The 25510-nt window shown below is 37.9% G+C and overlaps 2 protein-coding genes and 1 long non-coding RNA gene across 3 annotated transcripts; 1 reads left to right on the plus strand and 2 right to left on the minus strand.

The window, feature by feature from the left end:
• Positions 1–1176: 1176 nt before the first annotated feature.
• Positions 1177–2586, minus strand: LOC128355552 (uncharacterized). The gene is made up of 3 exons (XR_008321135.1): positions 2575–2586; positions 2419–2500; positions 1177–1291 (listed from the first exon to the last, which is right to left on the minus strand). It is a non-coding gene; the product is annotated as an uncharacterized LOC128355552 (long non-coding RNA).
• A 2359-nt stretch (positions 2587–4945) lies between these two features.
• Positions 4946–13039, plus strand: map1lc3a (microtubule-associated protein 1 light chain 3 alpha). Its single transcript, XM_053315842.1, has 4 exons — positions 4946–5130; positions 9144–9199; positions 9293–9399; positions 12025–13039. Exons 1-4 carry the CDS (start codon positions 5091–5093, stop codon positions 12185–12187), a joined length of 366 nt encoding a protein of 121 aa, XP_053171817.1. The 5' UTR covers positions 4946–5090; the 3' UTR covers positions 12188–13039.
• Positions 13040–17272: 4233 nt separating this feature from the next.
• On the minus strand, positions 17273–24430 carry eif6 (eukaryotic translation initiation factor 6). The gene is made up of 7 exons (XM_053315841.1): positions 24385–24430; positions 21640–21773; positions 20231–20316; positions 19697–19872; positions 19049–19225; positions 18776–18960; positions 17273–18178 (listed from the first exon to the last, which is right to left on the minus strand). The coding sequence occupies exons 2-7, from the start codon at positions 21744–21746 to the stop codon at positions 18169–18171; spliced, it is 741 nt and encodes a 246-aa protein (XP_053171816.1). The 5' UTR covers positions 21747–21773; positions 24385–24430; the 3' UTR covers positions 17273–18168.
• Between the last annotated feature and the right edge of the window lie 1080 nt (positions 24431–25510).

Consider the following 25510-nt stretch of genomic DNA (forward strand, 5'->3'; position numbering starts at 1 on the left):
GACATGTGTGGTTACATTTTTTAGGTCATCCTCGATGTAGGTGAACAGGAAGTAGTTTGTGAATAAAAATCATGTTTGAAAATGGTTTCTCTTACTCTGAATAATTTAAAGATATATCTTTTAATAATTTCCATTGGAATAACTTTCTACACAACATTTACTCCCATCTCACAGATCAATAGTTTTTCAGACCAAAGCTTTAAATTATTTAAGCAGAATAAACAATATTCCATTCACTTTCTTTGTATTGACATGGCAGCACACAAGGTTCAAAACCAGGGCACATGAAACTGTAACTATTGTATGATTATAAAAAGTCAGAAAATATGTTTTAATGTATTTTGCAGTCAGCATAATCAGTAAGATATAAGAATGCAATATGTGAAAAACTTCATAGGGTTGTGGTTTGATTTCGATGTGCATGTTCATACAATGTATAGTTCAACAGGTTAAAAGCTGCTTATGTTAGTGGGAGAATGTGATTTATACTCACACACTGCAGGAGCAGGATGATGCTCAAACCCTCTTACAGCACATGAATAGCTGTCTTCAGGATAAAAGTACTCTTTATAAGTAGAATCTCTTTCACCTTGAATTTTCTGTCCATTCTTGTACCAGATGAAGGAAGAACCATCAGGTAGACAGCTGCTGTGACACTTCAGATCTGCCCAGGTAAAAGACCGAAATTTTTCTGATCTAATCACCTGCACTTGCAGATTTAGGTCTGAGAGGAAGAAAAGAGACGCATCATTTTTACATCACAAGTAACAAAAACAGAGACAAACAGTTCAAATGACAATTCATACAAGCAACCAACTACACTGGTGGATCATTTAAGAAACACCTAGGATACATGTGTACACAAAATGATCACAATTCATTAAATGTATGTCCATTAGTTGTTTAAATGTGCTGGGTCAGTGTTCATCAGTACCTGTGACAGTCAGAGTGACTCCAGGTGAACCAGTATATTTCCCTCCTGGTTGGTTTGTGATGAACATGAACTTGTACTCAGCTGAGTCTGTCTCTCTCAGGTCTGTGATTGTCAGAGTGCAGTCGTTCTTATCACAGTGATGCTGGACACGACCTGCGTACTCTGAGTCTGTTCTCAGATCCACAGCTGCATCATTACTCTCTTTAGTAAACCACAGTGTTTCATTAACTGCAGTATCACTGTTATTTATCATGGATGGGTATCTGTAGGTACACTTTATGTTCACTGTTGATCCTTTTAAGGCACAGATGTGAGTAGAAGTGTAAGTCACTCCCCAATCATCCTGAGCCTGAACCACTGTAACACAAAGCACATCAGAAACCACAATCAGAGTTATAACAAGTTAAGAATCAGTGAATAAGACAAAGTGGATGAGGGCATCAGTATGATCTTCAGTTCTTATAGTTCAAAGTTCCTCATTGTGCATCAATCTAACTAGAACTGAACTGAAGTACAGTATTTTATCAGTTGATAATATTTTGTCGTTTGTTGAGTATTTCAGTTTTAGTCCTTTTATTCTGTTTTTACTTAACAAACATAAAATGAGTAAATATTAAACTTTTTGAGAGGTGAAGCAACAGATGAGTGCTACACCAGTGCTGTTTTCACCTTACTAAGACCTTTTCTTTTCCCCCATGTTAATTGACCTTTTACAGACTTTATAACTGTTTTATGAATTTCATTGTTATTTCTGATGATTGCATGAATGTAGGAATAGAAAAGTCCAAAGATAATTACACATACTTTGAATTTACAGAACAAAAAACAGTTTTAGATGCTGTTTACAGTTCATCTCTGCACTGAGACGGATCATCGTACAGTCTGAAGATGCAGTGAAGGAACAAGAATGTGTTAAAGCTGTGAACTTTAATGTGGTTTTACTGAACAGGATGAGAACAATCTCAGTCATTAGATAGCCTGTGTTTGTCTTTATTAGTTTCCTCTCTGTTTGTTCTTTGGTCAAGTTGCTGCTCAGCTAAGTGTGAAAACGAGAAAGAAAAGCAGAACATGAAGTGTGAGAAACTACTGAGAGCGGCTAAAATAAAATAGGTGTCAATAAGTTTTCACAGGGAGGAGCAACTGTTAGTTGTAACAGCTTCAACAATTGTCCAGCTCAACAGTACAGAGTGTAGAGATGAACAGATTAAAAAGAGCATTGCTTCATCATAGAAACATGAATATATTCATATGCATGTATAAAAACATATGATTCTTACAATCTATGGAGGAAACATATCAGCCAGGCCTGACCCCCACCACTCATGACGCAGACACAGCCGTACATCTTAATATATTATTATTACAGTATTCAGCAGTGAGTACTGACATTATTTTATACCATTACCATTAAAGTTATTCATCACACTGCATCACACATACATCAAACCTAAGTGTCCTACAATGTAAATGTAGATATACAGTACCTGACACAGAGAGGAGGAAGACAACGAATCCACTGGCTGCTGCTGTTAAACTCATAGTTGCTTCTCTCGTCTCTCTGTGAGGCTTCAGAGACAATAAAACACATTAAATAATGTACACAACATGTAATAGTCATATCAGTAAACTGTTTAACTTACAACAGAGAAGAGCGTTGTCTGTTAAGAAGCTGGTCCTTTGTGGTCTGTAAGCAGAAGTCAGATATCAGGCTTAAATTAAAGGAGCTGATTTCCTTTGTCTTTCTTATTATTATGAATATGCATGAAGAGCCAAGTGACAGTAGAGGCGTATGTGACAACCAAGTTTTTTCTAAAGACAAACAGAAAATACAGGAACTATGTACACAACATTTAACATTAATTATTAAATATTATCATTAATTGAGGCTCCATTTAGGTTAAAGAGAGCCAGCTTCCTGCTATTGCTCCAGTGTAAGAGGAGGTCTGAACACTTTAGCCTATAGAAGTGTTTTCTTTTCTGTTTTCAATACTAAATACACAGTTCATGTATTTTCTGGATGTATTCTAATAAAGAGACTGAGTAATAATTATATATGGTCATTATAGCATTGCTAAAACAACAAGTCTAATGGAGACCTCAGACTTGTCAGAGAGAATCTGAAATTTCCACATCATGTTTATCAGCTGACACACATCAGAGTCCCTCATCACTTTGCTTATAGTCCACAGATATAAAGTACTGTGCACAAGTCTGAGGCCACCATTAGATTAGTTGTTTTAGCAATGCTATAATGACCATATATAATTATTACTCAGTCTCTTTATTAGAATACATCCAGAAAATACATGAACTGTGTATTTAGTATTAAAAAACAGAAAAGAAAACAGCTTCTATAGGCTAAAGTGTTCAGACCTCCTCTTACACTGGAGCAAAAGCAGGAACCTGGCTCTCTTTAACCTAAATGGAGCCTCAATTCAATTAATAATAATATTTAATAATTAATGTTAAATGTTGTGTACATAGTTCCTGTATTTTCTGTGTGTATGATGATGGCTTGAGACTTTTGCACAGTATTTATATGTGACATTTGGTGTGATGCATCTCTTACACCACCATGAGTTCAAAGAGATGTACTGCATCAGTATGGGAAGTAAGAAGTCACAGGCTGAGCACAGTGTTTATTGTATTAAGAATCAAAATTAAATTACATTAGAAAAATGATCCAGAGATCTATGTTTCCATCAGATCACAACATGTTTTACATCTACAGTCATCAACTCACTCACTCACGATCATTCTGACTGTAACACACCAGTTCTTCTGCTGTGTAAAGATGCACCGATGCTCTCTACAGTTCCTCTCTTTAACCTGTGAACTCTGATGTAGTTTGAACAGGAAAAGGATGAATATTAAGGGCACAGATAAAATAATCTTTCCTTGGTTCTATCAGGTAGATTGTGTACTGAGATGTCCTGTATTTAAATACGAGATAACCTGCTGTAACAACTAGAAGTAGCTTTTAATTAGACAGCCTGTCTACAATACAAACGAGAGAGGACTCGAAACACAATTTTTCAGAAGATAAGATTTGCTCTGGAGAAATGGGCGTTGAGTCGTAAAGGGGAAACAAACACGAGACTGTTATGATTGAAAAAAAATGATTCTTTCATTAATCCGTTTTTTTCTCAGTTCTTTTTTCTTATATTTTTCTCAAAATAATATTCACCATCTTTAAATATAATACCACATGTGCAGCGTAGCAGCACCAGGTAGAGCAGCAGGTTCTGAGGTTAGGTTAGAGTTTATGATCAGCCTGTTACACACAATAAACTATGTTAGAAAAACGTAATGTTAGAGTGATGGTTAGAGGAGGCAACGCTTACATACAGACTGCTTCTGTCTACACAATAATAATAATGATAATAACAATAATAATAATAGTAATAATAATAACAATAGTAGTAGTAGTAGTAGTAGTAGGCATGGACCGGTATGACATTCTGGCGGTATGATAACCATAAGCAAAAATATCACGGTTTCACGGTATGACGGTATTGTGATTACAGCTCTAAATGTTCCTAAAAGGAAGAAAAATAAAGACAGACATGTTAATTTAACCTGAATCTGTAATGACAATGTGAGGGGTCGTGATACTCTACGCTGCAGCTGCACCACCTGACGGATTTCTGACCAGCACTTCCTGTCTTTGACCAGCACTTCCTGTCTTTGACCAGACTATAAACAGCTCATACCTTACAGTAGGAACGGTATGACAGGAAATTTGACGATTTCGGTTATCGTGGCTGTTTCAAATCGCGGTATACCTTGAACACGGTTATCATCCCATGCCTAAGTAGTAGTAATAATATAATAATAATAATAATAATAATAATAATAATAATAATAATAATAATAATAATAATAATAATAGCGATGATAATAATAATAGTGATGATAATAAAATAATAAGTAATAAAGTAATAATAAAGTAAAAGGTGAACGGTCCCTTTAAATGCAGCCGGTGACGTCAGAGCTGGTGAGTTGCTTTGTTTGAGCCGTTAAAGCTTCAGACTGACGGAGACAACAACCGGGACGTCCAGGCTCCGTGAGACCCGCTGGACTGTTAAACATACACATTATATACATATATTATATATATTTAGGTAATAATAAGTGTGCAGGCAGGCTGACAGAGATGCCGTCCGACAGACCCTTCAAACAGAGGAGGACATTTGGTAAGAAAGCAGCGGCCTGTTAGCCGCCTAGCTCTGCCGCTGTTATTGTGGCTGTTTGTAATGTTTAACAAGCTGTTTGCATCTCGGCTTTATCCTAAAATTAATATAAACATAAAGTAGAAGCTGCTGAGCGTCAAGTTAGAATAATATTCCTTTTTTAGCAGCTTTTCAGCGTTGTTTTAGTGAGACTAACATGTAAATAACATCGTCACCGTGCAGCCAGCATCCTTTAACCTGTGTGTGTGTTATCAGTCTGTTAATGTTTAAATCAGCTTTAACCTGTGTGTGTTTTATCAGTCTGTTAATGTTAAATAAGCTTTAACCTGTGTGTGTTTTATCGGTCTGTTAATGTTAAATAAACCCATCTGGGTCAGTGTCACATTATCAGCTCTCCTTAAAGCTAGCGAGGCCCAGCGTTTACCCCACTGGGGCAGGAGACAGCTGGGGGGCAATAAGCAGTTAATGTTTCTGTGTGTTTACTCAAAGGAAAACAACATGTGCTGACACATTATCCCAGTACACGTGTTCAGTGGTTTAATGTTGTAATTTGAGGCGCAGAGACGGCCCCTGTGCTTGGGGCAGGGAGGAGCCCCGCATTGCATAATCTGACTGGATCAACAGCACAGTCACAGACGGAAAAACACTCCAAATACTGACATGTTTTAATCATTTAAAACTGTAATATCACTCTGGAAAAGTGCTCTGGAGCTGCAAATACTAGCCTGTTAATCGATTAGTTGACAAGTATTTGGATAATCAAATAATCGCTTTAGTCATGTTTTAAGAAAAGTCCAAATGATCTGCTTCAAACTTCTTAAATGTGAATATTTTCTGGTTTCTTTACTTGTATATAAAAGTAAACTGAATATATTTAGTCTGTGGACAAAATAAGACATTTGAGGACGTTGTGTTGGGCTCTGAGAGACATTGATTGACATGTTTCACCATTGACATTTTACCAACCAGTCGATAATAATAATAATAATAATAATTGATAAAGAAAAGTCATTAGTTGCCACCCTGAAGTAACCCTTACTTATGTAGAAGTACTACATGAGTATTGACTGCAAAAATGTACTTAAAGTATTAAAAGTTGCCAAATGCCCCTGTATACATTACAGTGATGTATTCATTACATGTATTTAAATAGCAGTTTAAATAACAGTTATTTGATTAATCGATTAGTAGATAAACAGAATATTAATTGGCAAGTTTTTTGATAATCTTATAATTGTTTGTCTTTTTTTTTTTTTTTAAAGCAAAATACCAAAATATGTTATAAACCTTTTAGATATGATGATTTTAATGCTCTTTATAAATCATGATAATGCACTTACACTTAACTACAGTGTTGAGAAATCTAAATACAGCTGTGACTGTGGGAAATAATCTTTTATTGACTAAACAATTAATTGGTTAATAAATATAAAGTGATTTCATACTGACCTAGTGACGTGTGCATGTTTTATAAACTGACCTTTATTGACTATTAAGGTTACAAAAAGTTAAATGAATCTGTGACTCATTTATGCAGCTGTAGTAAGTATATCTGATAATGTAGTGTAGTAAAATGTACAATATTTCACTCTTAAAGTGAAAGTATAAAATAACATCAGCTGGTAATAAGTCGTCACAGTTGACACCAGATCCAGTGAAACGCTGCGTTGTGACCAGTTCACCTGCTTTATGACACACATTACTGACGTCTTATAGAACAAAACAAGACCAAAGTGAACACATGATTAATCTGCATGTGAATATTTTCTGGTTTCTTGAGTTCTTTATGACCGTAAACCTCCATGACTGACTCTGGCCTAGATTATATAATAATAACAATAACAATAATAATAATAATAATAATAATGATGCATTTTATTTGAAGGCGCCTCACACTGTACAGTTTAGAACAGACAGAACAGAGTAAAGTGAGCTAGTGGTTCAACATCAGTTACACAACAGTAATGAATGTTAACTGTTACGGGTTTGAGACCCTAAACTACCTCACTAATAGATGGATGGATAGATAGATAGATAGATAGATAGATGGATAGATGGATGGATAGATGGATGGATGGATGGATGGATGGATAGATAGATAGATAGATAGATAGATAGATAGATAGATAGATAGATAGATAGATGGATGGATGGATGGATGGATGGATGGATGGATGGATAGATAGATGGATAGATGGATAGATGGATGGATGGATGGATGGATGGATAGATGGATGGATGGATAGATAGACAGATAGATAGATAGATGGATAGGTGGATGGATGGATGGATGGATGGATGGATAGATAGACAGATAGATGGATAGATAGATGGATAGATGGATGGATAGAATTTGGCCATTTTGACCAGCTTTTAAATTCATGGTAAAAAGAGAAGTAGAAGCAGATTAGAGGAGTTTTAATAATAATTGTCTAACCCTCAGTATCTGTTTATATTTATATTTTAATAAATAGTTATATTCCACCAACCAATCTCCAGGCCTGGGAAGAAAAAACTCCCCCAGACCTGAACAAAGGAGCCATTCACACTTCACCGTTTGTCCTCCACGGCGTCTGAGCTTTGAACCACTGTGGCTTGTTTGTCCTGAAATAGGGCAGTAGGTTATTCTGATCCTCCCAGAGGGCAGCGTGTGTGCTGGAGGACATTACATTCACTTCCAAATCACATGCAAATCTGTGAACTATGTAAATATGAATCCACAGAGACACAAAGACACATTCCCATCTGAAAGAGCTCTAAAAACTACAGATTTGTGTTTATGATAAAGAAAAAAGACAAATCTGAATTATTCTCATTAGAGATGAATCATTTAGCTGTTTGGTCCAGAAAATGTTTAAAACACAGTAAATCTCTGTTTCTAAAGGCTAACTGAACCATGAAACAGTCACAAAATGATTAAAATAATAATAACTTTATATTTATCATCACAAAGTTCTTTTCATAAAATGTTTCTATTTTATAAAAGTATATTAATTAGAGCTTTTCTTTCCTGTTAAATTCAGGATACTTTCACTTCTTCACGCCTGAAAATAACTAATAACTATTGATCATTTACATTGTCAATTAATCTGTTGATTGTTTTTGTCGATCACTGTTTCCAAAAACCCAAAGTGACATCTTCAAAATGTCTCCTTCTGTCCACAACAAACAAATATTCAGTTTATTATCACAGAGGACGAAAGAAACCAGAAAATATTCACATTAAGAAGCTGAAATCAGACAATTTGGACTTAAAATCATCATCAAACAATTGGCCGATTAATTTACATCTGCAGTGATTAGATGATTCATTGATGAATCCATTAAAAGAATATTATTCAACAACATATTATTATTATCTGGAGCTTAAATGCCGATGATTTGATGGTTTTATGTTGTTAATGAGATGATTTGTGTGTAATGATGTCATTTCCTGCTGTAGGTTCTCTGGTGAATTTAATAGACTGAACAATAAATCGATAAAGGAAGCAGCAGATTAATTTATAGTAAAAACCATCGTCAGTAGTAACTCCGGATCAATTTACTATCAAATGATTAATTGATGAAACCTGAAACCTGGAGGGAGGGAGGGAGTGGAGATCTTTAGTTACACACACACGTTAACATCCGTCATAATTTAAGAGAAGATGAGACGGAGAGGAGGAAGAAGAGGAGGAAGATGAGGAGGAAGAGGGTCAGAGAGTTCGAGGAAGACCGGTGAGTGTTTTCTCAGAGGCTGGTGGAGCAGTAACAGGATCATTAAAGAGTTTCCTCTGTGTCCAAACACAACGCAGACCACCACTACCGTTTTTAAATATTCATGTGAACGTGCAGTTTGTCACTTCCTGTGGATTTTCTGACAGGAAACACATCCAGAGCCAGACTGGGTTTATCATCAGGAGGGAAGCACATTTCTCTTAAACAAAGTGTCTTGAATTACGTTTGTCCTCCGTCCCCAAAGAGTTTTTTTTTGTTAAAGTTTAAATTATAATTATGAATCGTTTGTTTGTTCACAGCTGATCGGTGCAAAGAGGTTCAGCAGATCAGGGAGCAGCATCCCAACAAGATCCCTGTAAGATCCCTAATAAACATCATAAACATCATAAACATGTATATATGTTTCTGTATGTGTGACTTACTGTGTGTGTGTGTGTTTGTGTGGCAGGTGATCATTGAGAGGTATAAGGGAGAGAAGCAGCTGCCTGTTTTGGACAAGACCAAGTTCCTGGTACCCGACCACGTCAACATGAGCGAGCTGGTGAAGATCATCAGGTACACACACACACACACACACACACACACACACACACTCTGCAGTAGAGGGTTGAGTTCACTGAGTTGTATGTTTGGTATGTGTGTGTATATTTAAAGCTACGTGTGTTGCTGCTTATATTTTACGTACCAGCAGCTTCAGTTTGTTTACAGCTTCAAACCAAAGGGATGAAACGGAGAGGAGAGGAGAGGAATAACGAGGCAGGAAAGTAAGATGCGACCGTCCTGCAGTGCAGAAACACTGTGATGTATGTCTGTGAGGGTCGAACGCTGATGAAGCAGAAATATAAAGTCATTTGTTTCTGTGATTTAAAGCCTCAGATCCAGAGTGAGGCTGCATGCTGTGTTGCTCCTGTTTGGGGCCAAAAAACAACAAATTAAAAATGAACGGTGAGGTTTGAAAATGAGGATGTGAAGAGGAAACAGACTGGAGGTGAAACATGAGAGAAGAGAGTTAAATATGAGACGAGCTGAAACAAGAAGCGACCGTGAAAAAGATAAAGATAAACGGATGAGAAAACTGCTCCCATAAACAATTTACTCTTTTATAAACCACTTGTTGGGTCTTCTAACTGCTGCTTCCTGTAGTTTGATCTTTCACCTTACTGGGTGATTTTATTGTTATGAATGTGGTCAGGCTGTTAGGAGTGAATTTACACCTGCATTAACATGAACATGGTTTCTCTTCATGTCTATACACAGATTTCATATTAAAGGTTTAAATGTGGAGCAGGAGTCCTTAAAGACTAAAGGCCCATTTATGCTCAACGTTAAATACGGATCCAGATCCAGACGGACCCTTCTGTCCGTGCTCTGCGTTCATTTCTGCACGTTTCCATAAAGCTTACAGATACGGACCAAATGGAGCAGTACCACCGGAAACCACGGGGAGGCAGTGTTGCTGTCACTACTCGATACGTAGCGCTAATTAGACACCAAGAAGAAATAACAATGGAGGAACTTTTTGAGGAAAGATTGTGTGAGTTGGTTAGAAACTTTAAACATATCGTTTTTATCTTTTATGCAAGAGGAACATTATCAATATCTCCTCCACAGTCGCCATGTTTGTTTTTGACTCGGTGCTGCCCCCTGGTGGACGTATTGGTTAACATCCATGCCAACGTAAAGGACGCATGGAAGTATGAGAGCAGTGACGATAACATGGTTTAAAACGGACGGAAACATGTTCGTATGTCCGTTGTGCATAAATGGGCCTTTACTCCTGAAGTGTGTCACTACAATGTTCACTTGTGTCAATAAACCAGTTTAAAAAGGACTATCTTAAAGTAAAGTCCTCATATAAATGGACATATAAGCTTATATTTATGTAGCAGTTACAAAAAAAGTTCATGTTAAGGACCCAAAACCTGAAACAGAATAACATTAAGACAAGATGTGATACAAATATTTAAAGATCTTTTTAACAATGAGGAGAAAATACAAGTAAAGACTCAACAAAATAATCAGTTTTCACATGTTTAAAAATCACTCTAGATATCATATTATCTTCAGTCATAATACAGAAATGGATTAATTAGTATATACATATAAATAATGTTGAGATCAAGGCCCGGTTCAGTCAGTCTTTTTGTCCTGTGGAAACAAAGTGACTGTGACATTTTGTTCATGTAAAAACATTTGTTGAATGTCACACATTATTTTAAAATACTTTTATGTTAAATTTGAGAAACAGTGGAAGATAAACAGAGAACCAAGAGAGCACAAACTGTTTCTAAAAGGTCGGACATAATAAATTAAAATGTAGGATTTCATCTATTTAGTTCTGAAAGTGAAGAAGAGCTTAAAGGAAAGCTTCACAGTTCTTCTGGTGTTCTTTAAACCAGCAGACTTTATGTAAGACGAGGTGTGTCAGCTCTGCATGACAAAGTTCATGTACCAACAGGTGTGGGTCTACTGTGTCTTATAGCAGCAGTCAGGTGTCCTTATCAACCTCTCAGTAATCATTCCTCCTGTTCATACTGACTATTAAAAGATCTCCTTCTAATGTGCTTTCAATGGAAGTAATGGAGGACTAAACCCAGTGAGTCCACACAGTCATTATAAAGTCTCTGATCAGCTTCTATTGAGCTTCATCAGTGTGAGTTACTATAGTTATTATAGTTACTATGGTAACAGTGTGAGTTAGTCATATCAAGTGATATCTGACACATTTACAGTCTTTTTAGCATCAGATTCCCTCTTAGTGTTTCCTGTTTCTCTGTGGTGGAAGTATAGTGACTAAAAGACTTTGCTACTAAAAACACTGTAACGTTGAAACATAGAAGATGAAGATTTGACTCATTCAGACGCTGAAGTTTCATATTAGCTTCACATCAACTTTTAAATCCATGTTTCCACAGAAGGAGGACTGTGGGTTTAGTCCTCCATCACTTCCATTGTAAACATGATGAAGGATCTAATGGTCAGTATGAACAGGAGGAATCATTACAGGGAGATAAACACACTTCATGTTCATTTGGGCTTCTGAGTGTTGGTTTAAGACACTTGACATTTTGTGAACTCGTCCTTTAATGGTAGACATGAAGAAACAAAGATTGTAGCAGATTATATCTGAGCGTCTCATAACTCCTCTCTTTTCTCTTTCCTTTACTCTCGTCCCTTCAGGCGTCGGCTGCAGCTGAACCCCACGCAGGCCTTCTTCCTGCTGGTCAACCAGCACAGCATGGTGTCCGTGTCCACTTCCATCTCTGAGATCTACGAGCAGGAGAGGGACGAGGACGGCTTCCTCTACATGGTCTACGCCTCGCAGGAGACCTTCGGCTGCTAGGGAGGGAGAAGGGGAGGGCGAGGGAGGAGGGAGGACGGGGTAGAGGGTAGAGGAGGGGGATGAGGGGGAGGTGGGGGTGCTTGGGGGGGGGGGCAGACGTATACCGACCAGAAACCACCAAACTCCATGATCCTCTCCACTTTGTTGCTTTGCAGACTCACGTAGCCCCGTCAGTCAGTTAGTGTGTATGTGACAGACGCCCCCCCCCTAAAAAAACCTCTGTGTCATAGTCCAGCACCCTCTTCATATCGGTCAGTAAACGCAACACTAGCTATAAAAGCCAGAGGACATCCTGCGTCTCGCTCTGAGTGTTTCTGTTTTCCCTCTTATGATCCCACACACTGACTGAGGTCTCTTATTTTGAAGGGCTGGGACAAACCAACTATTGGTTGATTGATTGATCCTTAAAACTATACACACACACACACACACACACACACACGCACACGCACACACACAGTATGTAATAGTGAAGCTAAACTTGAAATCAGCCAGGATGTCACTCACAGCTCGGCTCAGATTGGCTGAAGAGTTTTAACCCTCTGACACGTACGCAGCACGTCAGTCATTTCCCGTCTCGTCATTTCGTCATCAGCAGCAGAACGAGCTAAAAACACACTCAGTCATTTATTGCTGTTTTAAAACATTTTTTTTAATCTCACATTTGTTGTTAGTTTTTTTTAATTACTGTCTTTTTGTTTGGAGATATTTAGTTGTAGTTGAGTTTGTGTTGTTTTAATCGTACATTTCCTGTCAGCCTGAAGCTCAGCTCGCCCCCGACTCGCTGCTGGCTACCGAGGAGCCGACCAATCAGGCGACACGTGACTGTAAACGCTTGTTAAAAAAAAATAATCCAATAGCATTTACAGTGATTTGACATGTGCAATACCGACCCCTCCACCACCCCCTACCTCTCCACCTGCAGGTTTCCACACTTTAAAGAGACACATGAGGAACAGCAGCATTGTGGGTAATGCAGTTCATCATATATCATAACACTTTAACCTATAACACCCACCACCACCACCACCACTACCTGCTGTCTTTGTTTGCCCCCGTAAGCACAAACACACATGTAGAGTCGAGTCTTCCTACACAACCTTCAACCCCCCCCCCTCATATTTAATCACATATACATTTAATGTCTCATAAACAACCAATCAGGTGAAGCAGATTTTAAAGGCCTATTCAGTAGATTTTTAGGCAGCTGTTTTATTTGAGTGGAGACACGAGGGGCGCCGCTCTCTCTCTCTCCGCTCCGACAGTCACGCGCTAGTTTAGAGAAGAAATAAAGTCAAACGCCAATATAGAGAGAGTATTAGGAAGTGAGTTATTATCTAAGCTGGAAACTTGACGCTGTTGGTTCAGAGCGGTGGCAACAGGAGGAGATTACAGGATGTTTTTTAAAAGTTTCTCTCTGGCAGTGAAATGCCACTAAAAATGATCCCATTCTGCATCCAGGAAGTAGTCAGATCCCAGCGATGCCTTCCTGGCTGCACTTTACGTGTCATCTCCTCCTGACCTCGTGTTGGAGAGCTTGTAAGAACGCCGCGTGTGTCATGGTAGCGTAGAGCCGAGCATTAGACGTATATATAAAAAAAAAATGTATTTAATGTAGGAACTGAATGAGCTTCTTTTGCACATAAATTAATACGAATATAAAAGAGTTGGCATTGAATTTTTTTAGGATTTTGACTGTATAACAATTCTTCTTCTTTTTGTATCTGCTCCTCTTCTCTATCTGTATGTCTGCCTTTGTTTAATAAGACTTTATAGACAAGAAAGGATGTGATGCACTACAAACCTTGCATGTTTTGACAATTTTTTTTAATAAATGTATATTGATTTTACGCAATATAGATATAATCGTATTGTTTTATTTAGAACAAAAAAAAGTCTTTTTAGATGTTTTCCCAAACCAAAAACTGAAAATATGTGTATGTGTATGTTTGAAACAAACAGAAAAAAAGTGTGCGTATAAACGATCATATAATCGAGCTGTATTACAAAGTGTGTTTTTTTTTCTTTAGGCTTTCTGACATTGTCACTGTTTGGAGGGGTGTACATAGATGCATTGCTACAACCTTATTCAAAGCATTTGCCAATAATAATTAAAAAAAAAGTTGCCTTTAAAACATGTTTCTGGTCTGTTATCTGTCTACATGGTGAGAGAGACGAGCTTTTAGACTTCCTGCTTTGTTAGAACGTGTTTTATATTTTTATACCTGACATTAACCTGAAGGAAACATTGATAGAAAATACTCCTGCATCCTGCATCACAATCATTAAGAAAGTAAAGCTATTAGCAAAAATATAACCCTTAAACAGACAGGAATGAGATGTAAAAAATATAAATTAATGTTACTAGTTCTCTCATTTGCACCTAAAGTAAAACACTTCCATAAATATCTTTTAATATATTTTGGATTTTTTGAGTTGTATCTCCATCAGGATATGTTGCTTCTATTAAGGTATAAAATGGTCATAATGGTAAAAACTATTTAATAAAGAGAAGTGATACATTCTTGCTTTCCCTTAGTTTAGAAACATACTGGTTTCTAAACTTATTTCATCATTTCTGTCAATGTATAGACCTTCCACAAGCTTCAATTCTACCAATTCAAGGCACATACAACTGAACAACCACCTAAACCATCCTAACAGGGTGTTAAAGAGTCTATCTCCTAGTCCACGTTGCCTGTTTAAGGGTTTTAAAGGGCCAAAAATTGGACCATTTCTTCTGTAAAATATGGATTATTTATTTTTCTCATGGTCTGTTAACCGGTGGATATAATCAGTGGCAGGCTGGGACAGTAAGGCATGCTGGGAAGTTGACTCTTCATGCAGACTATCACACCTCTAATGTTGTATTCTAACCTTATTTGTTGATATAACAGTCACAAGAAAGTTGGGATTAACTAATAAATTATCTATGTGAATACAGGGCTTTCAATTAAAACCCTACATTCAAATGTTATAGTAATGGATGAACCCTCAAAACTCAAGAGGAATACAACAGACACACAAAACAATAAGCCTACACCTTTAAAAGAAGATTGAAAAATTCTAGCTTGTGTTCAAATGACTAACTTTAATTTCAAGCAACCTGTGTTTGCTCTCTTCAGCTTTCTGCAGTGAAATGCTGTTATTCTGGACTGAGTAGAGGGGTGTGTGTGTGTGTGTGTTGTTGAAGGTAATTTGCCCTCCAGGTGAACATGTCACTTATTTTACAATATTTAGCTCCACCAGTGACTCCACCTTTCCTTCTCTTCTATCCCTCCATTTCTTTCCTTGAATAACAGGGCCGATTTAAGACACATAGTCCGATAAATTGATTTGATTTGGGCGTCTGGTAACTCACTATATTGTTGCTGGTGAAGTTGACAGCCCGCCAGTGAGTATAATCCATGAACCGAATATTCGCTGCATGCCGACATTCACAAGGTGCTAAATAGATAATGCGTCAAAAACTAATTTTCAATAATCATCGCCAACGATAAGTTTTAACTGCACATGCTTGTTTATTTAAATGAAAAACAGCCTTCATTTCTTTACAGAAACACGAACTAGTTTCTAGTTTTCGCTATTAGCGTCAGGTCCGTCTCCCTTAGTAACCGTCTCAACAGACAGCTTTCTGTCCGTGTGAAACTACGATAGCTCAACTCTGCTCCACGTATTTCACTCCTGACAACATTATCATTTACTTTCTGGAAGTTTTTAAACCAAGCTGGACTTTTGTGTGTCTTCGTCTGCATCATGTTCCCTCCTGTCAGCTAGCTAGCTAGCAGGCTAACTTACTACCGAGTCAAAGGTGGTTTACAGAAGCGTAGAGCTCCTCCTAGTGGCTGAAAGTGAACATTGCGCTCCAGTAGCTGTTAATGAAGCCTTCATACTAGACTACACAGCTCAACTCTTTATTAAAATGTTTAAATAAAAAAAAGAGACCACAACTCAAAGGCCAGCGTTAATCCCAGTGAACGGTTAATGGGTTTCGATGTCTCATCCCTGTTTCTGATCAGGGTTATTATAGTTGACTAAAACTAAAACAAGCAGTGAAAAAATTATTTAGTTAACTAAAATAAAAACAAAAAAGAGCTTTATAATAAACAAAAACTAAATAAAAACTGTTTAGCTAGCTAACTGTCAGTTAGTTTTCTTTTCATTTTCTCCATTTTGACTGTACTGTGTTTAGTTTGACTTGATAACGGCTAGTACCAGCAGGGAGAACACAAACACACTGTCAGCATTATTTCATCCTTTACAGCTTCTACTAATCGAGGCTTTCTTCCTAATACCTGAAACAGTAAAAATAAATAAAAACTAAACTAATACTACTTCATCACTTGTTAAATTCACTAAAACTAAGCTAAAAAAGCAAACTAAAAGAGTAACTAAAATTAAAAAAACAATGAATAACCCTGATTCTGATACACAAATGTGTTTTCAGTTTTTTGACTTTTTCTCTAATCTTTGATTTTTGCTGAAATATTGGATCATTTGAACATTTATTGAAATGAAAGCATGTGAGAAGTTTAGAGGGAAGAATCAGTATTTGGTGGAGCTGTTAACAACTCATAGACATCTGAAATGTGAGCCGACTACACACTGCTGACTGGTTTCATCTTTAACAATGTGTTGTATTTTAAAAGCTTGTTATATTATCCATTGTGTCAAATCTTCATCTGAAAAGTAACTAAAGCTGTTAAATAAATGTAGTGGAGTAGAAAGTACTAGTACCTCTAACTGTACTACAGTAAAGTACTAGTACCTCAACTGTACTTCAGTAAAGTACAAGTACCTCAAACTGTACTACAGTAAAGTACCTCAAACTTTTTACTTAACAGTCTTTCAGTAAATGTACTTGTTTATAGTTTAGTCTTTAACAATGTGTTTCATGAGCTCGTCATATTTTTAATGTAAACTCTGAAGCTGAAAATTAGCTACAACTTCCAAATAAATGTAGAAAGTTAAAGTAACGCACTACCTCAAAATTACACTCAAACTGTGTAAAACAAAATGTGAGTAAATTTACTACATTACTTAAGACTTATGTGTCTGATGAACCTCAAAAGAACACAAGATAAAAAGAGGGAGATTTATTTTATTTTACAGGACAGACATAACGTATTCAGAAATATCCTCCATGTGTTTTTTAGAGGAAAGCTTTGATCTGTTAGACTGAAGTAAAAATTATCCAGAGTCTTCAATGTTACACAATCTGAATCTCATTCAACAGTTTGAGGAAAAAAACAAAACATCCCTCTCTGCTTCAGACTTTTACACATGACAGACACTGAAATCACTCTACCTGTGTGTATATTTACTGTTACAGTTTAAAGTCTCACTCGTAAACCTTCGATAATGTTCCTAATAATATCAAAGCAGCCAGCGGTTGAAAAATGTAAAGATGTGAGTCTGTTTCAGGGATTCTCTCCCAGCTGGAGGAACCTAAAACATGTTTCCTGTCTGACTCTAAAGCGACTAAAGCAACAAACAGCTGAGATAGCGTCAGTCATCGAGAGCCACCGGAGCTTCTGGGAGTTTCACATCCAGAGCACGAAGACTCCTACAAATACAGTTTAGGTAACAGGCACAGAAACAGTTTTAATCATTTTTAGCACAGCTCTGGTCACTTTGTATAATATCCAAACTGAGAAAACCTTTTAAATCTAAATCTGCTGCTTTCCCTCCACATTAAACTCCTCAGCACCTCTCCTGGTCTGAGTCAGAGACCAGGAGGTGGATTCACAGCTGAAACTGTAACAGCTGTGAAGACAGATGATCCCAAACGTCACTGAGGTCACAAAACGAAAATTACTGAACCGAAAAGATTAAACCGAATGTTTAAAAAGAAAAAAAAAAAGGTAGAAAATGATTATTGTTGCAGGTGTGACTTCAGAGAGAGGAGGTGTTTGAAGTTGAGGTCCGACCAGGAGAACCAGCAGCAGAGCTCTTCAGCAGCAGGACACTGGTGTGATGGTTTAGGCCATGCTGAAACAAGAGGAGGAAAAGACAGTTTTAATGGCTTATTTCTGATGTAACTCATATTAAACATGATGAAAAGTGGCAGATGGAGATGTTCTTCAAAAAAAGCACCAATTCTGTCCACTAGAAAGCTGTGAAGCTGCAGGTTTTACAGGCAGAAGCACTCTGATGTACATTATTCACACAGCATCACTATAAACACTGAAAATACACCACTTTCTAAGTCTTGTTAGAAATTCTTAAAATTAAATTTCCTTCTCCCTCATTACTTCTTCACACTCAGTGAGGACATTATGGACGGTCATCACAAATTCAAACGGCAGTTTAAAGGGTTCAGACTTGGTTTTAAGGTTAAGGTTAGAACTGGTTATGGTTCAGGTAAGGGACTAGAGTGTCCTCACAAGGATATAAAGACAGGTGGGTCTGTCATCGCCCAGTTTTGGGGACAAATTTCAGACTTAAAACAAGTTGCTTATAGGATAAGTCTTCAGGAAATGAATAAGCCCATGTAATCCCCAAAAGTGACCAAGGACAACATCTGTGTGTGTGTGTGTGTGTGTGTGTGTGTGTGTGTGTGTGTCTGTGTGTCTGTGTGTGTCTCACCTGTCGATCAGTGAGTCTCTCATGCTGGTGGCGATGGCGGATGGTTGTGCCGTGTCGCTCAGTCTGAAGACGCTCTCGATGACGGACAGCTCGGTACTCGTGGTGTCCAGCCCGCAGAACGCACACCAATCGTTGACCACCATCCCCGCCGCGATGACCTCACTGCCACGGTTCACTGTGCCGGCCTGAACAGGAAGTTAACTTTAACGTCTAGATAACCGTCAACGTTGATCTCCTTGTGTGATATAACAGGTTAAAGTGTCTGTCACTCACCACCAGGGGGACCTGTAGCAGAGACGACAGCTCGTCCTGGTCTTCTATGGACGTCTTCGGGTGGACGAGGCCGCCCTGGTTACTGAACGCGCAGTATGAGCCGACCAGGACCTGCTCTGCTACCGTCTGACGGAAAACCTCCACCTTCAGAGTGTCTGCCAGCATCTCCTCTGTCTCCTGAGACGGAGAGAGGGACACAGAGACAGTTATAAGAGATGTGAGACTCAGACGTCCTCTTTAACTTTACTGATTATAATAGAAATGATCACATAAAGGAATCGATTGGTAAGTTAGTCATGCAGCAGGTTTACTTCAGAGGATCACATCAAAGTCTGTCAACAGCCTGATTATCGACCAATCAATGTTTATAATATAAAGATGATTAATGATTAATAAAAGTAAACTACAAACGTATGTATAGATCACTAGAATCACATTGTGTCCACTCTGGATTAAAACATAACTTCTGACTAACTGAGGGATATTTTCACATCACCAAATGAACAGTGATTCTACCTGTAGACGTATGAATAAGTATGACTGTCAGTTGAGCTGTAACGTGTGTGTGTGTGTGTGTGTGTGTGTGTGTGTGTGTGTGTGTGTGTGTGTGTGTGTGTGTGTGTGTGTGTGTGTGTGTGTGTGTCTCACCCTGTCCAGGTCGGGATGGACGAGCGCTACGTAGTCGTTGCAGGCGATGACGTTGCCGAGCGCTGACAGTCTCTCCTCGACTCTCTGGATCCTCACGGAGTCGGGCAGACAGTTCCTGATGTGCTGCAGCTCCTGGTCCGTCGTGTTGTTGGGCACCATCAGACCGTGACGGTTGCCTGGTTACGGGACAAACAGTGATGTCATCAGGTGTCTGCATTGATGATGTCTACTTCAGACTGTGATTATGTAACTTGTGTAAATATATTCACAACAGCAAATGATCAACTAAAACCAAACTTCAGTGTATTTAAAGCCACTTTAGTTCATATTTACACAACCTGAAACTTGTAGGTCACAAAACTACAGCTATATGTGAGACACTGTTTATATACCTTCATGTAAGCTCAACACCACCTTTACGTTTTTATTTGTTTTTTATTCACTGTCTGTGATATCGGAAAGCTTTTATCCTGTTTGAAATTCTGTTTTGTCAATAAAAAAAAGGCAAGACGTGTGTGTGTGTGTGATACTCACCTACACACATCCTCCCGATGATGCGACAGCCTGCGATGGAAGCGTGAACCACTGGGATAGTTTCTGACAATTCTCCTTCAAACACACTGTGAAATATTAGAGATGAACATAAAATATAAATAAATGCATTTTTATAAAACACATGTTATGACATGATTTACTTCTGTGTTCTGTGTTCTCATACTAACAATTTAAATTTGTATTATATTTTTTATTAAAAAGGACAGAATCTGTCTTAAACCAACAGTGAGGAGCTTAAAGTAACATGAAGTGTGTTTATGTGTGTGTAATGATTCCTCCTGTTCATACTGAGCATTAGATCCTTCATAATGTTTACAGGAAGTGATGGAGGACTAAATCCACAGTCCTCCTTCTGTGGAAACATGGATTTAAAAGTTGATGTGAAGCTAATATGAAGCTTCAGCGTCTGAATGAGTCAAATCTTCATCTTCTATGTTTCAGCGTTACAGTGTTTTTAGTAGCAAAGTCTTTTTGTTACTATACTTCCACCACAGAGAAACAGGAAACACTAAAAAGACTGTAAATGTGTCTCACATTTATAGTCTCAACTCACACTGATGAAGCTCAATAGAAGCTGATCAGAGACTTTATAATGACTGTGTGGACTCACTGTGGATTTTGTCCTCCATCACTTTACATTGAAAGCATAAACGCTGAGTCACAGTTTATCTGTCTACATAAACAAACATCTGCCAGTACGTGAACTTTGTCACGCAGGGCTGATAAACAACAAGCTGACACACCTCGTCTTACATAAAGTTAAAAGCAGAGATTACACTTGATGACATCAGCCAGTGAGACTCAGATCTCATCAGAATTTAACTTAAACGCTGCTACACTAAAAGACTGAAGCAAGCTAATGTAGCGGACAGCGGTGGAAGAACTATTCAGATCCTTTATTTAACCCTCCCGTTGTCCTCGAGGGAAGGAAGGGAGGGAGGGAGGGAGGGAGGAAAGAAAGGAAGGAAAGGAGGGAGGGATGGAAAGAAGGGAGGAAAGGGAGGGAGGGAGGAAAGAAGGAAGGAAGGAAAGAAGGAAAGGGAGGAGGGAAGAAGGGAGGAAAGAAGGAAGGAAAGGAGGGAGGGATGGAAAGGAAAGAAGGAAGGGAGGAAGAAGGAAGGAAAGAAGGAAGGAAAGGAGGGAGGGATGGAAAGGAAAGAAGGAAGGGAGGAAGGAAAGGAAGGAGGGAGGGAGGGAAGGAGAAAGGAAAAGAAGGAAGGGAGGAAAGAAGGACAGAGGAAAGAAGGAAGGTAGGGGAGAGGAAAGAAAGAGACAAGGAGGGAGGGACGAAGGAAGGAAAGGAAGGAAGGAGGAAAGGAAAGGAAGGGAAGGAAGGAAGGAAGAAGGGAAGGAAATAAAGTAAGTATAAAGTATCAGATTAACTTCACCTGTAGAAGTTCTCCGAGCCGCCGACGGCCACCAGGCAGTAAGAGTTGGTGAGTTTGGCGAAGCAGCCGATCTCATTGTTTTTCTCAAATGATGCTCTGACAGCCATGATGAAGGAAACCGATGAGCTCTGAAACTGTAAACACATGATATACTGAGCTCTATAACTGTCCACACATCACATACTGAGCTCTATAACTGTACACACATCACATACTGAGCTCTATAACTGTACACACATCACATACTGAGCTCTAATTTAACACACATCACACACTGAGCTCTATAACTGTACACACATCACATACTGAGCTCTATAACTGTACACACATCACATACTGAGCTCTAATTTAACACACATCACATACTGAGCTCTATAACTGTACACACATCACATACTGAGCTCTATAACTGTACACACATCACACACTGAGCTCTATAACTGTACACACATCACATACTGAGCTCTATAACTGTACACACATCACATACTGAGCTCTAATTTAACACACATCACATGCTGAGCTCTATAACTGTACACACATCACACACTGAGCTCTATAACTGTACATACATCACATACTGAGCTCTAATTTAACACACATCACATACTGAGCTCTAATTTAACACACATCACATACTGAGCTCTATAACTGTACACACATCACACACTGAACTCTAATTTAACACACATCACATACTGAGCTCTAATTTAACACACATCACACAATGAGCTCTATAACTGTACACACATCACATACTGAGCTCTATAACTATACACACATCACATACTGAGCTCTATAACTGTAAACACATCAAATACTGAGCTCTATAACTATACACACATCACATACTGAGCTCTATAACTGTAAACACATCAAATACTGAGCTCTAATTTAACACACATCATATACTGAGCTCTATAACTATACACACATCACATACTGAGCTCTATAACTGTACACACATCACATACTGAGCTCTAATTTAACACACATCACATACTGAGCTCTAATTTAACACATCACATACTGAGCTCTAATTTAACACATCACACACTGAGCTCTATAACTGTACACACATCACATACTGAGCTCTAACTGTACACACATCACATACTGAGCTCTATAACTGTCCACACATCACATACTGAGCTCTAATTTAACACACATCACATACTGAGCTCTAATTTAACACATCACACACTGAGCTCTAATTTAAAACACATCACATACTGAGCTCTAATTTAACACACATCACATGCTGAGCTCTATAACTGTACACACATGATATACTGAGCTCTAATTTAACACACATCACACACTGAGCTCTATAACTGTACACACATCACATACTGAGCTCTATAACTGTACACACATCACATACTGAGCTCTATAACTGCACACACATCACATACTGAGCTCTAATTTAACACATCACATACTGAGCTCTAATTTAACACACATCACATACTGAGCTCTAACTATCCACACATCACATACTGATCTCTAATTTAAAACACATCACATACTGAGCTCTATAACTGTTCACACATCACATACTGAGCTCTAATTTAAAACACATCACATACTGAGCTCTAATTTAACACATTACATACTGAGCTCTAATTTAACACACATCACGTACTGAGCTCTATAACTGTACACACATCACATACTGAGCTCTATAACTGTACACACATCACACACTGAGCTCTATAACTGTACACACATCACACACTGAGCTCTAATTTAACACACATCACATACTGAGCTCTATAACTGTTAACACATCACATACTGAGCTCTGATTTAACACACATCACATACTGAGCTCTAATTTAAAACACATCACATACTGAGCTCTATAACTGTACACACATCACATACTGAGCTCTAATTTAACACACATCACACACTGAGCTCTATAACTATCCACGCATCACATACTGAGCTCTATAACTGTACACACATCACATACTGAGCTCTATAACTGTACACACATCATATACTGAGCTCTAATTTAACACACATCACATACTGAGCTCTATAACTATCCACGCATCACATACTGAGCTCTATAACTGTACACACATCACATACTGAGCTCTAATTTAACACACATCACATACTGAGCTCTAATTTAACACACATCACATACTGAGCTCTATAACTGTACACACATCACATACTGAGCTCTATAACTGTACACACATCACATACTGAGCTCTATAACTGTACACACATCACATACTGAGCTCTATAACTGTACACACATCATATACTGAGCTCTAATTTAACACACATCACATACTGAGCTCTAATTTAACACACATCACACACTGAGCTCTATAACTGTACACACATCACATACTGAGCTCTATAACTGTACACACATCATATACGGAGCTCTAATTTAACACACATCACATACTGAGCTCTATAACTGTACACACATCATATACTGATCTCTAACTATCCACACATCACATACTGAGCTCTAATTTAACACACATTATATACAGAACTTGTTATTAGTTGAACATCTGTGACAGTGCAGCCGGACTAAGTTATCAGAGCTAACAGGCTAACTGAGCTCGCGCGTGTTTTATAAGTTAATGTTTAGCAGAAAGCAGCAAACTCGTCACAAACACTCAAACATTGTTAACAGGTATCTTAAGTTCAGCACACAGCACAGTCTGGTCTTACATTACTGCGTATGTTCAGTGTAAAGTGGAGTAAAGTTACCTGAGAAAGAGTCGTGGCCTCCCAACATGCGCGTTCAGTGATTCCTGTGAACCCCACGTGTTAACTTCCGCTTCAGGGTCAACGTGGTGACGTAGGACGCACCATCATCCATTAAAAAGGGTCTCATTACAGAGAAATACTCATAATAAAATAAAATAAAATAAAATACATGACTTTTGGTACACCATTACTCAGTTCAACCGTGCAACATGTATGTATATATATTTATTTTTCCACGTTAAAATTCATATAATATTAATATAAATATAATGTTACTATTTTTATTCTATATTTTTTCTCTACTGTTGTTTGTTTTATTGTTTGTGTACTTCTTTCTATTGATGCTCTTTCTGCTTTTTTACTGTCCACTTACTGCTGCAATACTGTAAATTCCCCCACTGTGGGACTAATCTTATCTTATCTTAATAATATAATATAATATAATATAATATAATATAAGAGAGACCAACCTAAAGTATTAGTTTAAGTTTATTAGTCTCTACCTTCAATGAAAGTCAAGGTGTCTTATGAGATATTACATTTGACAATACTACTATTACTACTACTACTACTACTACTACTAATAATAATAATAATAAATATAATAATAGTATTCCTGTATTTTCCAATAAAAAGTGTCATGTTTCACGATAGCATAATAACAATCTTCTGATTCTGACACGTTTCTATTCTACTAAATATATAATGTAATTATGTTAAATTATTTTATAATATAAGAAAATCAAGTTATGCTGTGTAACATTTGGGTCTTGTTTTCTTTTATTCTGCTCCAGCCTATGTATTTTATTTATTATTATGATTATATCTTATTCTAGTCTATTCTATTATAATCTATTCTAATGTTCCTACTTGTCTTTACAGCCTCAGATTTGTCTCCATTGGATATTTTTATGCTGCTTCCTCATTTCAGCTGCTGTGTGTGTGACTCATTGAGAAGAAGGAAACCACTTGTATGAACCGTCTCCCTCCTCCGGTAAAGCTGCATAGCAACCGCAGACACCGTCCTCTCCTCCCTCCAGTCTCCTCGTGCAACTCCGGTATCAACGATCTCAGCCAATCACGTCGCTCTCTCCGTGTGACGTCTTGTTTGTTGACAACTGCCATT

The sequence above is a fragment of the Scomber japonicus genome, chromosome 3 (genome assembly GCF_027409825.1).
Source record: "Scomber japonicus isolate fScoJap1 chromosome 3, fScoJap1.pri, whole genome shotgun sequence".
Classification (NCBI taxonomy): domain Eukaryota; kingdom Metazoa; phylum Chordata; class Actinopteri; order Scombriformes; family Scombridae; genus Scomber; species Scomber japonicus.